Source organism: Ranitomeya imitator, chromosome 6, assembly GCF_032444005.1.
Source record: "Ranitomeya imitator isolate aRanImi1 chromosome 6, aRanImi1.pri, whole genome shotgun sequence".
NCBI classification, from domain to species: domain Eukaryota; kingdom Metazoa; phylum Chordata; class Amphibia; order Anura; family Dendrobatidae; genus Ranitomeya; species Ranitomeya imitator.
The window spans coordinates 179521647-179536682 of record NC_091287.1 but is presented as its reverse complement, the minus strand read 5'-3'; the positions used below and the strand labels follow the sequence as shown (position 1 = coordinate 179536682).

General features: G+C 40.0%; 1 protein-coding gene across 5 annotated transcripts in view; it reads left to right on the top strand.

The window, feature by feature from the left end:
• The window catches only part of IKZF1 (IKAROS family zinc finger 1), a 185296-nt gene that overhangs the window by 121942 nt on the left and 48318 nt on the right, over window positions 1–15036 (top strand). Inside the window, exon 4 of one of the 5 annotated variants that reach the window (XM_069730352.1) lies at window positions 13584–13643. The exons of 3 other annotated variants lie outside the window; for them this stretch is intronic. In XM_069730352.1, the coding sequence (XP_069586453.1) occupies window positions 13584–13643 (60 nt within the window). Of the gene's footprint in view, window positions 1–13235; window positions 13644–15036 lie in introns of those variants that run through there. One more of the 5 variants, XM_069730351.1, reaches the window with a different exon arrangement.

Below are 15036 nucleotides of genomic sequence, written 5' to 3'. Positions count from 1 at the left end.
GACCAGTGGAAATCTGTGCTTTGGTCTGATGAGTCCAAATTTGAGATCTTTTGTTCCAACCACCGTGTCTTTGTGCAATGCAGAAAAGGTAAACGGATGGACTCTACATGCCTGGTTCCCACCGTGAAGCATGGAGGAGGAGGTGTGATGGTGTGGGGGTGCTTTGCTGGTGATACTGTTGGGGATTTATTCAAAATTGAAGGCATACTGAACCAGCATGGCTACTACAGCATCTTGCAGCGGCATGCTATTCCATCTAGTTTGCGTTTAGTTGGACCATTATTTATTTTTCAACAGGACAATGTCCCCAAACACACCTCCAGGCTGTGTAAGGGCTATTTGACCAAAAAGAAGAGTGATGGGGTGCTACGCCAAATGACCTGGCCTCCACAGTCACCAGACCTGAACCCAATTGAGATGGTTTGGGGTGAGCTGGACTGCAGAGTGAAGGCAAAAGGGCCAACAAGTGCTAAGCATCTCTGGGAACTCCTTCAAGATTGTTGGAAGACCATTCCCGGTGACTACCTCTTGAAGCTCATCAAGAGAATGCCAAGAGTGTGCAAAGCAGTCATCAAAGCAAAAGGCGGCTACTTTGAAGAACCTAGAATATAAGACATAATTTCAGTAGTTTCACACTTTTTTGTTAAGTATAAAATTCCACATGTGTTAATTCATAGTTTTGATGCCTTCAGTGTGAATGTACAATTTTCATAGTCATGAAAATACATAAAAATCTTTAAATGAGGTGTGTCCAAACTTTTGGTCTGTACTGTATATATATGTGTGTGTGTTTATCACTGACATCTATATATGTATGTATCCTATGTGTATATATCTATCCAATCTAATCCAATTCTAACCTGTCGGGCTGTGATTATACTGTAAGCAGCACATCAATTGCCAGCTTCTGTCTATCTATCTATCTATCTATCTATCTATCTATCTATCTATCTATCTATCTATCTATCTATCTATCTATCTATCATCTACTTTAAAATACTTTAATTTCTTTATTTACTTTAGTGGCAACACAATTATTTTCCTGCACTTTTACTGAATGTTACTTACTTTTTCCGATTTTAAGAAAAATGCTTGTGTTACTGATCACGAATTCGAATGTACCATATTTGTGCCGAATTTATGTTTGGCGATCGTTATCCAAACATATTCGCTCATCTCTAGTGATGAGCGAACATGCATGGATAAGGTGTTATCCGAGCATGCTCATGTGCTAACCGAGTGACTTCGATGTGTTTGAAAAATTTGTTTGAGTCTCCATGGCTGCATGTCTCACAGCTGATCGACAGCCGCAAGACATGCAGGGATTATCTGTTTGTTAGGCAATCCCTGCATGTGTTGCGGCTGTCGAACAGCCTCGAGAAATGTAGGTGTGGGGACCTGAACTTATTATTCGAGCATGCGGAAGTCACTCGGTTAACACACAAGCATGCTCCAATAACACCTTATCCATGCACGTTCACTCTTCACTAGTTGAGACCTGTCAGTCAGGCACAGAAGGCAGGCAGCGGATAGCTAATACGGAGAGAAGCAGCAGAGTTGCAAGTGCAATTTCCCACCCTGCTGCACATGAGACTCGTTAGCTTACAATTTCATTGATGTCTTTCTCTAAAGCTACATTCCCGCAATGAGTATTTGGTGAGATTTTGATGTTGCAGATTTTTTTATATTCAAATTTTCTGCATCCAATTCACGTCTATGAGAAAAAATCTAAAAAACAAAAAAATCAGCAAATTAAGTGCATCATATTTGAAAGAGAACTTGACATGTTGCAGCTTTAAAAAAATGTATGGCAGTTCAATTTCCTCAGTGTTAAAAAATCACAGTTGTTATGAGATGTACGTAAATCTCATCCATTTTGCTGGAAGTGAAATAAACTGTGTTTTTCTGCACATGAAAATATGCAATCGACAAAAGGCACAATATACAGTCAGACATATCATCAGCGGGTGCCAGCTATATATCGTTGCTGACACCCTGCAATAACAACTGTGGTGCTAGCTCCTGTTAACCTGTCTGATGGCACTGTGAATAGTGACAGCGGCTTTGATCTTCTTTAGCAGAGGAAGGTGGCTCCCTCTTTCCTCCGATCATCACATATCGATCACATTGTGCCCATAGTCTTCATGATGACCCCAGGCCAAATAGTGGCCTCGGGGTCATCCAAATACGGTGGTCTGTAATGTCCTGCCTTGAGCAGGACCTGACACACCTCCTGTCTGTGTGTGATTGACAGATCTAATAACCTGCAAAGCAAACGCAATGCTATATATTAGTACAGCGTTCAGAGCAGAAAAAGTTGATGTCCCATGTCGGGACTAAGTAAAAAATAAGTCAAAGTTTGTAAAAATCTAAAACATAAAAGAGAAAGCGCAAAGAAAATGTATTGCAAGTAAAGATTGCTGTGATCATAATGGCACTTTTACCGCAAAATAAAATAAACCCATTTATGCATTGCTGCTTTTGGTCAATCTGCCACCCAAAAATTGAAAAAAGCGAACCAAAAATGTTATGTAGTCCAAAATGGTACTAACAAAATCTTCAACAAATCTTGCACAAAACAAGCCCAGAGGCAGCTTTTTCAGCAGAAAAATAAAAAGTTATATCTATCAGAATATGGTGATGGAATAAAATAATTTTTCTGTACATCAGTATTTTACCATAAAAATTGTTTTCATGTGGTAAAGACAAAAAGAAAAAAATCCTGAATTGCTTTTTATTTGTTCATTGTGTTTCTCTAAATTTGGAATACAAAGCAAATAAAAAATGTTATGTACTCTGAAATGGCACCACTAAAAACTTCATATCATCCTGCCAAAAATCTACGGTGGGCCCTGCTGTAATTTTTTCATTTGTCAACAGAAAAATATTAGTTGTCCATGTTCCCAGTAGTATATATAATAAATTCCAAAAAAATTCAGGCTCAGAAAGCCAAATGACCCCCAATTCTGAACCCCTCAGTGTGCCTAAACCACACCTAATGTCAACATGTATGGCACTGCTACTGACGGGAGTATGCACTACGGCGTTCTCCAGGTCTAATCATTGATTATCTTCTGAATACTTCTTCAATATGAGACCTTTGGCGTTTCAATACCAGTACACCCACCTATCAACTGAAAACTGCTCCAGCAGTGGCTGGACCTAAGTGATGTATGAGTGGAACACAGCAACCTCATACATTTTTTAGTGGATGAATTTGGAGCTTTATATCCTATTGAAGTGAATGTTCTGCAGTATTCACTTAGCGGCCACCAAACAATGTACAGTGTTGCTGTATGTAGCTCGTACATCACTTAGGCTATACGTATACTGCTAAAAATGTAATTTTCCATTTTCACGTACCAATGTTAAAAAAAATTATGTGAAGCACCAGCTGGTTCGATATGCTCATCACATCCCTAGATGAATTCCTTGAGAGGCATGGTTTCCAAAATGGAGTCATTGGTGGGGGTTACTAGTTTTCTGGCAATACAAAGCCTCTACAAATGCGGCATTGTGCCCAAAAACCATACGAGCAAAGTCTGCCTTGTAAAACAGCACTTCTTTTTTTTTGTTCTCAACAGTATGCGTGAACAGTGTTTTTCCCCCACATATGGACATCGGAAAGCTAAAGAGAAATTGCACAACAAATTGGGTAGTCCATTTTCTCCTGGTAAAAATTTGGGTGCTAAATTAACATTTTAGGGGGGAAAACGTAATTTCCTTGAGGGGTATAGTTAACAAAATAGGGTAATTTGTGGGTGGTTTCTGCTGTTTTGGGGGCTCTTTAAATGCGACATGGCGTCCTCAGTCTACTGGGACATAGGTTCACCTTGCAGCAAGACAACGACCTTAATCATACTGCCAGAGCTACAATGGATGGTTTAGATCAAAGCATACTCATGTGTTTACATGGCCCAGTTGCAGTCCAGACCTAAATCCAATTGAGAATCTGTGGCAGTACTTGAAAATTACTCACAGACGCTCCATGCAATCTCACTCAGCTAGTGTGCGAAGAAGAATGGGCAAATATTTCAGTCTTTAAAAGTGCAAAGCTGGTAGAGACATACCTCAAAAGACTTGCACCAGTAATTGCAGTGAATGGTGGTGCTACAAATGATTAATTTGGGGGCTGAAAACAAATGAACGTTACAATTTTCATATTTATACTTTTTTAATGTTTATAAAACCATGTATAATTTCCTTTACACTTCACAACTACTTGTTACTTTCTGTTGGTATATTACGGTACATAAAATCCCAATAAAGTACATTTAAATTTGTGGGAGTAATTTGAAAAAATGTGGAAAAGTTCACAGGGTATGAATAGTTTTCAAGGCACAAAAAAATGTTATGTAGTCCAAGGTGGTATGAATAAAAAATAAATAATAAAAAAATACACATTTGTGGTATCGCTGCATCTGTAAACGTCCAATCTGTCAAAATATAAAATTAATTACAGACAGTACCCGGGTTAAGAACTAAATACATGCTATAGGTTTGTTTGGATACGTATGCAAGATCGAACAGGGTCAGGATAAAAAAATATCTCACCAATGACAGCTCTGGCTGCTAGCTGCCCGCAATATGGTCCTCTTTCTTTCTGTCATTGGGCTCACTGCGTCTCCTGGCCTTTTTGACCAGGACTTGCAGCTGCATTCAAGGCCTCAGAGGTTACAGCGCATTATAAGATTGCGGTGTCAGTTTTGCGGCCTTATGACACAAAGTGACCTCAGGGCCAGGAAATGCTAGATGCCGACCATGACCATGACCAGATGGTGACCAGCTTGCCATCGGGTTCTCTTCTTTCTGTCATTGGGCACGCTGCACCTCCTGCCTTTCACTAGGCCAGGACTTACAGCCACATTGAGGCCTCTGAGATTACTGTGCATCATAAGAGGTGTTTATGACATGCAGTGACCTCTGGATCTTACATGTAGCCAGAAGTCATGATTCAATAGGGGAAAGACAAAGGTCGGAGAGGTATTCATTTTCTTTCTAAAGAATACTCACCTCGCCATCCTGATCCTCTTCTTTCGCCATTGCAAGACTCATCACCAGCCTCTTCACTATAAGCCAGGACTTCTAGCTGTGCCCATGCCGGAGCTTACTTTGCATCATAAGGTTGTGATGATGACACAACCTTATGATACACAATGAACTCCAGCCTGGATGCGGCCAGAGCCTGGTATATATTAAATAGGCCATAAACGCGGTGCGCGATGGCGGAAAGAATACTGGACAGAGAGTTCAGTGGTGAGGGACAGTGGGTATGGAAAGTATTCAGACCCCTTTCAATTTTTCACTCTTTGTTTCATTGCAGCCATTTGGTGAATTCAAAAAAAGTTCATTTTTTTCTCATTAATGTACACTCTGCACCTTATCTTAACTGAAAAAAACAGAAATGTTTGCAAATTTAGTCCAAAAGAAAAGTTGAAATATCACATGGTCATAAGTATTCAGACCCTTTGCTCAGACACTCATATTTAAGTCACATGCTGTCCATTCCCTTGTAATCCTCCTTGAGATGGTTCTACTTCTTCATTGAAGTCCAGCTGTGTTTAATTAAACTGATAGGACTTGATTTGGAAAGGCACACACCTGTCTATATAAGACCTCACAGCTCACAGTGCATGTCAGACCAAATGAGAATCATGAGATCAAAAGGAACTGGACAAGGAGCTCAGAGACAGAATTCTGGCAAGGCATAGATCTGGCCAAGGTTACAACAGAATTTCTGCAGTACTCAAGGTTCTTAAAAACACAGTGGCCTCCATAATCCTTTAATGGAAGAAGTTTGGGACCTCCAGAAGTCTTCCTAGACCTGGCCTACCAGCCAATCTGAGCAATCATGGGAGTAGAGCCTTGGTGAGAGAGGTAAAAAAGAACCCCAAGATCACTGTGGCTGAGCTCCAGAGATGCAGTAGGGAGATGGGAGAAAGTTCCACAAAGTCAACTATCACTGCAGCCCTCCACCAGTCGGGCCTTTATGGCAATGACCCGACGGAGGCGTCTCCTCAGTGCAAACCATATGAAAGCCCTCATAGAATTTGCTAAAAAAACAACACATGACTATGAGAAATAGGATTCTCTGGTCTGATGAGACGAAGATAGACCTTTTTGGTGATAATTCTAAGCGGTTTGTGTGGAGAAAACCAGGCACTGCTCATCAGCTGCCCAATACAATCCCAACAATGAAACGTGGTGGCAGCGTCATGCTATGGGGGTGTTTTTCAGCTGCAGGGACAGGATGACTGGTTGCCATTGAAGGAAACATGAATGCGCCAAGTACAGAGATATCCTGGATAAAAACCTCTTAAAGAGTGCTCTGGACCTCAACCTTGGCCGAATGTTCACCTTCCAACAAGACAATGGCTTCAGAACAACGCTGTGACCATTCTTGACTGGCCCAGCCAGAGCCCAGACCTAAACCCAATTGAGCATCTCTGGAGAGACCTGAAAATGGCTGTCCACTAATGTTCACCATCCAACCTGACGGAACTAGAGAGGATGTGCAAGGAAGAATGGCAGAAATCCAAGTGTGAAAAACTCGCTGCATCATTCCCAAGAATACTCATGGTCGTACTAACTCAAAAGAGTGCTTCTACTCAATATTCTACTCAATATTGAGCAAAGGGTCTGAATACTTATGACCATGCGATATTTCAGTTTTTATTTTTTAATAAATTTGCAAAAATTTCTACATTTCCGTTTTTTTTCCAGTCAAGATGGGGTGCAGAGGGTACATTAATGAGAAGAAAAAAGAACTTTTTTGAATTTACCAAATGGCTGCAATGAAACAAAGAGTGAAAAGTTTAAAGGGGTCTGAAACTTTTCCGTACCAACTGTATGTTAATTTTTTTCTTTTTTTTGCACATGTGACATTTATAACTAGCGTTCGTACGTAAGTTGAGGACTCAAATTGACCCAATCTATTAGCGTTGGAATGCATCAGCACAAAAAAGGCAATAAGAACCAAATAAAGCGTCATATCTACTCCAAAATGATATCAATAAAAACTTCAACTCAGGGTGTTAAAATAAGCTCCCACAGCTCCATTAATTGAAAATTGAAGGTGTTGTCTAGGAAAATGACAACGCAAGTTAATTTTTTTTTTTATGAACTTCCAATTTTTTTTTTGACCCTTCATTAAAAAAGATAGTATGCATGTTTGATATCACTATAATTGTACTGACCTGGAGAATCCGACATCCAATTCAATTGTACCTTATAATAAATGCAATAAAAGCAAACCTTTGAAAAACAATTGCAAAATTATGGGTTTTTTGCACTTTCCAGCTTATCATATAATAAAACGTATGCAGTCATTCAAAAGTACAACTGTAAAAAAACAAGCAATCATATTGCTATTTCAACAAAAAAAGTTATGCCTCTTGAAAAAAGGGGAAGAAGTATTTACAGCGCAAAAATTGAAAATCGATCAGTCAAGTAAGGGTTAAAAACACTAACTTTTAACCCCTCTGTGACCTTAGACGTACTATCCCGTCGAGGTGCCCTGGGCTTATCTGACCCTGGACGGGATAGTACGTCATAGCCGATCGGCCGCGCTCACGGGGGGAGCGCGGCCGATCGCGGCCGGGTGTCAGCTGCTTATCGCAGCTGACATCCGGCACTATGTGCCAGGAGCGGTCACGGACCGCCCCCGGCACATTAACCCCTGGCACACCGCGATCAAAGATGATCGCGATGTGCCGGCGGTGCAGGGAAGCACCGCGCAGGGAGGGGGCTCCCTGCGGGCTTCCCTGAGACCCCCGGAGCAACGCGATGTGATCGCGTTGCTGCGAGGGTCTCACCTCCCTCCCTGCTCCCTCCAGCCCCGGATCCAAGATGGCCGTGGATCCGGGTCCTGCAGGGAGGGAGGTGGCTTCACAGAGCCTGCTCAGAGCAGGCACTGTGAAGCCTGCAGCGCTGCTAGTCAGATCAGTGATCTGACAGAGTGCTGTGCAAACTGTCAGATCACTGATCTGTGATGTCCCCCCCTGGGACAAAGTAAAAAAGTAAAAAAAAAATTTTCCAAATGTGTAAAAAAAATAAAAAAAAATATTCCAAAATAATGTAAAAAAAAAAAAAAATATTATTCCCATAAATACATTTCTTCATCTAAATAAAAAAAAACCAATAAAAGTACACATATTTAGTATCGCCGCGTCCGTAACGACCCGACCTATAAAACTGTCCCACTAGTTAACCCCTTCAGTAAACACCGTAAGAAAAAAAAAAAAAAACGAGGCAAAAAACAACGCTTTATTATCATACCGCCGAACAAAAAGTGGAATAACACGCGATCAAAAGGACAGATATAAATAACCATGGTACCGCTGAAAGCGTCATATTGTCCCGCAAAAAAAGAGCCGCCATACAGCATCATCAGCAAAAAAATAAAAAAGTTATAGTCCTGAGAATAAAGCGATGCAAAAATAATTATTTTTTCTGTAAAATAGTTTTTATCGTATAAAAGCGCCAAACCATAAAAAAATGATATAAATGAGGTATCGCTGTAATCGTACTGACCCGAAGAATAAAACTGATTTATCAATTTTACCAAACGCGGAACGGTATAAACGCCTCCCCCAATAGAAATTCATGAATAGCTGGCTTTTGGTCATTCTTCCTCACAAAAATCGGAATAAAAAGCGATCAAAAAATGTCACGTGACCAAAAATGTTTTCAATAAAAACGTCAACTCGTCCCGCAAAAAACAAGACCTCACATGACTCTGTGGACCAAAATATGGAAAAATTATAGCTCTCAAAATGTGGTATTGCAAAAAATATTTTTTGCAATAAAAAGGGTCTTTCAGTGTGTGACGGCTGCCAATCATAAAAATCCGCTAAAAAACTCGCTATAAAAGTAAATCAAACCCCCCTTCATCACCCCCTTAGTTAGGGAAAAATAAAAAAAAATGTATTTATTTCCATTTTCCCATTAGGGCTAGGGTTAGGGCTAGGGTTAGGGCTAGGGCTAGGGTTAGGGCTAGGGTTAGGGCTAGGGTTAGGGCTAGGGCTAGGGTTAGGGTTAGGGCTAGGGCTAGGGCTAGGGTTAGGGCTAGGGTTAGGGCTAGGGCTAGGGCTAGGGTTAGGGCTAGGGTTAGGGCTAGGGTTAGGGCTAGGGTTAGGGTTAGGGCTAGGGTTAGGGCTAGGGTTAGGGCTAGGGTTAGGGTTAGGGTTGGGGCTACAGTTAGGGTTGGGGCTAAAGTTAGGGTTAGGGTTTGATTACATTTACAGTTGGGAATAGGGTTGGGATTAGGGTTAGGGGTGTGTCAGGGTTAGAGGTGTGGTTAGGGTTACCGTTGGAATTAGGGTTAGGGGTGTGTTTAGATTAGGGTTTCAGTTATAATTGGGGGGTTTCCACTGTTTCGGCACATCAGGGGCTCTCCAAACACGACATGGCGTCCGATCTCAATTCCAGCCAATTCTGCGTTGAAAAAGTAAAACAGTGCTCCTTCCCTTCCGAGCTCTCCTGTGTGCCCAAACAGGGGTTTACCCCAACATATGGGGTATCAGCGTACTCAGGACAAATTGGACAACAACTTTTGTGGACCAATTTCTCCTGTTACCCTTGGGAAAATACAAAACTGGGGGCTAAAAAATAATTTTTGTGGGAAAACAAAAAGATTTTTTATTTTCACGGCTCTGCGTTATAAACTGTAGTGAAACACTTGGGGGTTCAAAGTTCTCACAACACATCTAGATAAGTTCATTGAGGGGTCTAGTTTCCAATATGGGGTCACTTGTGGGGGGTTTCTACTGTTTAGGTACATTAGGGGCTCTGCAAACGCAATGTGACACCTGCAGACCATTCCATCTAAGTCTGCATTCCAAATGGCGCTCCTTCCCTTCCGAACCCTCCCATGCGCCCAAACGGTGCTTCCCCCCCACATATGGGGTATCAGCGTACTCAGGACAAATTGGACAACCACATTTAGGGTCCAATTTCTCCTGCTAACCTTGGAAAAATACAAAACTGGGAGCTAAAATATAATTTTTGTGGAAAAAAAAATATTTTTTATTTGCATGGCTCTGCGTTATAAACTGTAGTGAAATACTTGGGGGTTCAAAGCTCTCACAACACATCAAGATGAGTTCCTTAGGGGGTCTACTTTCCAAAATGGTGTCACTTGTGGGGGGTTTCTACTGTTTAGGTACATTAGGGGCTCTGCAAACGCAATGTGACACCTGCAGACCATTCCATCTAAGTCTGCATTCCAAATGGCGCTCCTTCCCTTCCGAACCCTCCCATGCGCCCAAACGGTGCTTCCCCCCCACATATGGGGTATCAGCGTACTCAGGACAAATTGGACAACAACTTTTGGGGTCCAATTTCTCCTGTTACCCTAGGGAAAATACAAAACTGGGGGCTAAAAAATAATTTTTGTGGGAAAAAAATTTTGTTTTATTTTTATGGCTTTGCATTATAAACTTCTGTGAAGCCCTTGGTGGGTCAAAGTGCTCACCATACCTCTAGATAAGTTCCTTAGGGGGTCTACTTTCCAAAATGGTGTCACTTGTGGGGGGTTTCAATGTTTAGGCACATCAGTGGCTCTCCAAACGCAACATGGCGTCCCATCTCAATTTCTGTCAATTTTGCATTGAAAAGTCAAACTGCGCTCCTTCCCTTCCGAGCTCTCCCATGCGCCCAAACAGTGGTTTACTGCCACATATGGGGTATCAGCGTACTCAGGACAAATTGGACAACAACTTTTGAGGTCCAATTTCTTCTCTTACCCTTGGAAAAATAAAAAATTGGGGGCAAAAATATAATTTTTGTGAAAAAATATGATTTTTTATTTTTACGGTTCTGCATTATAAACTTCTGTGAAGCACTTGGTGGGTCAAAGTGCTCACCATACCTCTAGATAAGTTCCTTAGGGGGTCTACTTTCCAAAATGGTGTCACTTGTGGGGGGTTTCAATGTTTAGGCACATCAGTGGCTCTCCAAACGCAACATGGCGTCCCATCTCAATTTCTGTCAATTTTGCATTGAAAAGTCAAACTGCGCTCCTTCCCTTCCGAGCTCTCCCATGCGCCCAAACAGTGGTTTACTGCCACATATGGGGTATCAGCGTACTCAGGACAAATTGGACAACAACTTTTGAGGTCCAATTTCTTCTCTTACCCTTGGAAAAATAAAAAATTGGGGGCAAAAATATAATTTTTGTGAAAAAATATGATTTTTTATTTTTACGGTTCTGCATTATAAACTTCTGTGAAGCACTTGGTGGGTCAAAGTGCTCACCACACATCCAGATAAGTTCCTTAGGGGGTCTACTTTCCAAAATGGTGTCACTTGTGGGGGGTTTCAATGTTTAGGCACATCAGTGGCTCTCCAAACGCAACATGGCGTCCCATCTCAATTCCTGTCAATTTTGCATTGAAAAGTCAAATAGCGCTCCTTCCCTTCCGAGCTCTCCCATGCGCCCAAACAGTGGTTTACTGCCACATATGGGGTATCAGCGTACTCAGGACAAATTGGACAACAACTTTTTGGGTCCAATTTCTCCTGTTACCCTTGGTAAAATAAAACAAATTGGAGCTGAAGTAAATTTTTTGTGTAAAAAAGTTAAATGTTCATTTTTATTTAAACATTCCAAAAATTCCTATTAAACACCTGAAGGGTTAATAAACTTCTTGAATGTGGTTTTGAACACCTTGAGTGGTGCAGTTTTTAGAATGGTGTCACACTTGGGCATTTTCTATCATATAGACCCCTCAAAATGACTTCAAATGAGACGTGGTCCCTAAAAAAAAAATGGTGTTGTAAAAATGAGAAATTGCTGGTCAACTTTTAACCCTTATAACTCCCTAACAAAAAAAAAAATTGGTTCCAAAATTATGCTGATGTAAAGGAGACATGTGGGAAATGTTACTTATTAAGTATTTTGTGTGACATATCTCTGTGATTTAATTGCATAAAAATTCAAAGTTTGAAAATTGCGAAATTTTCAAAATTTTCGCCAAATTTCCGTTTTTTTCACAAATAAACGCAGGTACTATCAAAGAAATTTTACCACTATCATGAAGTACAATATGTCATGAGAAAACAATGTCAGAATCACCAGGATCCGTTGAAGCGTTTCGGAGTTATAACCTCATAAAGGGACAGTGGTCAGAATTGTAAAAATTGGCCTGGTCATTGACGTGCAAACCACCCTTGGGGGTAAAGGGGTTAAAGAGGATCTGTAACTAGGACAAAAATAGCCTGTATTTGCTCTTATTTTAATTCCGCTGTTCCTGAGTTTCCTGCTTTTTTTTTCTTTAATCCGGCATACGGTTCCAGAGATATGTGAATTTTTATTTACTGTTGAACTTTATGGTCTCTGCCAAGGGGGCTCACAGGATACTCTGGGGGCGCGTCTTCAGGCTGCTATGCACTATTACCCTGGGAGCAAAGCCCTCTTGTTAAAGACCATAAAATGCCTATATCTCTGGAACCATATGTCAGAGTTAAAAAAAGAAAAAAAGAACATTAGGGGAGCATTAGGAATAAAGTAAGAGCAAACACTGATCTTTTTTGACCTGGAGTTATTCATGCCATTTAAATCAAGGGAGGGGGAGAGATGGAACACTTTTGAAAGATTTATGGGGAGCTTCCAGCAAGGAGAGGAAATGATAGCACATCTGATATGTTTGTTTTAGTAAATAATTGTATTTTTGATATCATGTTTTTCTTATTACTTATTACTTATTTGTTCAGTTCTTCCATTGTTTCCTCCTAATCATCGAATAAATTGACAAAAAAGAGCTACTAGTTGGGACTGTGTCCCCTTACAGCGTTCAAGCGGTGCTGATACTGTTAGATGGCCTAGGCATATACCTCTTTAGCAAGACGAATGGTAACACCTAGTTGTCTATTTCTTCATATCAGCTTGGAGGAATAACAGACAGGAACAGAAGCACAGTGCCGTGTTACAAAAAACTGATGATCCAAAACTGTTATTTTATGTGGCGTACAAGTCGTTACTAAAAGACGTCATGAGTGAATGGGGTGAGCGTCCGACAGGCTGACATACTGTATGAATAGTGTGAATTGCTACATGCACAACCACATTCTCTATACAAGGGTCCAGCATTATCTTATTTGTAATTGCTATCCGTGTTATTACCCTTGTATAATATAAAACTTCTTAGTTTTAAGGTATTACTTATCCTTCTTTATCATGAATCTACATTGAAATTACATACCAAAAAAGTAAGAATATCCTTAAAATTATGTAAAAATATATTTGTGTAGTAATCGTAGGCTTGAACAAACTTCCTTGTATTTTAAGTGAAATCTAAAAGGTGAGATGCATTTTTTCTATGTTGTGACAAAAGACTGATGATATGTGTTTCCCTGGTTACCTAGCCGAGCTTTGTCCCGATTAGAAAGAACTATGATTTCTCATTTATCTTGTGATAATATACATAAGACAAATATCATAATATATTAGAATAAGCGATTTGTGTCTTCCCAACCTCGATATTTTAAGGGCATTTTAACTGTGACAAACAGTATCACCACTTCAATGAAGTATTGACTGTGGCGTGTTCAACCCAGCATCCTGTTTGCCTTCTTTATTGCAGCTGTACGTGAGGCTGAGCGGTTTAGGGATTTACACGCTATCATTTTCAAATCATTTTCCCGTAAGTATATTTTCATCGTACCATGGCGTGGTTAACATTCTGTAAGCATGCAGTATTTCCTGCACAGTGAGTGTGTGTGCACTTTGCGGTAAGGTTTTGCATGCGCTGCCGTATATATATTTATTTCTTCTGAATTTAGCTTGGTATTGATTTTTGTTATGTATGGATAGGCGTCATCATCATGCTGCTTTTAACTGTTTACTCCTTTTGCATGTATAATAAAAACATGTCTGTGAAGCAAACAAACAAAAACTGTTAATGTGAAGCATTGTTGTACTGTATCTCAATAGAAAACCATTAAAGAGAGGCTATTGTTCTAATTTTTGTTCCAGAAATCAATAGTACACTTGAAAATAAGAAACTGTGTAATATATCTTATTAGAGAAATCTGCTCTTTTCACCGCCAGGACTGAATAATCATTTTCAAAATTCCCAATTCACAGGTAAAATCAGTATTCAGTGAAGACAGATTGTTACATTACGGAGAGAGGAGATGGCGGTTACTACTAAGATTTTATATACAGGAGAGGGCAGAGCTCCTACCTTCTCCTACCCCTTTTTCTACTTAGAATCTTATTAGCACCTGCTGCCATCTCAGTATTGTAACAGTCTGTCTTCACTGAATACAGATTTTACCAGTGAATTGGGAATTTTGAAAATGAATGAATAGTCCTGGCGAAGAATGAAGCAGATTACTTTCATGTGATATATTATAATATTTCTTATCTTGATGAGCACTGTTGATATATGAAATAAAAATTAAAATGACAGTTACTCTTTAAAGGAGTTATCTATGGGGAAACGTTTTTTTTAAGAAAAGCTCAGACTAAACAATAAAAGAAGTAAAATTCACCCTCACCAATCCTCTGCAACTCCAATCCCAATCCTACTTCCTGGTCTCTTCTCGAGAATGGTCTAAAAAGCTAGGTTCACAAAACTGTATAATAAATCGTCCGTTTCATCTAGAAAACTTGGACAATTTTGTATTCTTATTTGTCATCGGTATACAATCCATTTTTTTCCAGCATAATAATTTACAAGACCATTTACAGTTTACTAGGTTAAGGAATACTGTGGTTCAGTATGGCATTCCATCCTTTTTTGCGCAACCATAGAAATGAATGGGTGAGTCTCATCAACTAGTGCATGCTGCGATTAGATTCGGTCAGTGAAAAAAATAAATAAATTGTTCATCTGCATTGCCTCATTGAATTAATAATATTGGTCAAAGTGCTGTATGTTTTTTTATGGACCGCACTCAGACTGAAAATAAAGTGTGAACCAACCCCAATGGCCAATCACGCACTAATAAAATTACTTCTTTTATATAATATTTAAAGTGAACCTGTCCTCAAATTTATTCTGCCCAAACCGTGTTAAATGCTGCGGAGTC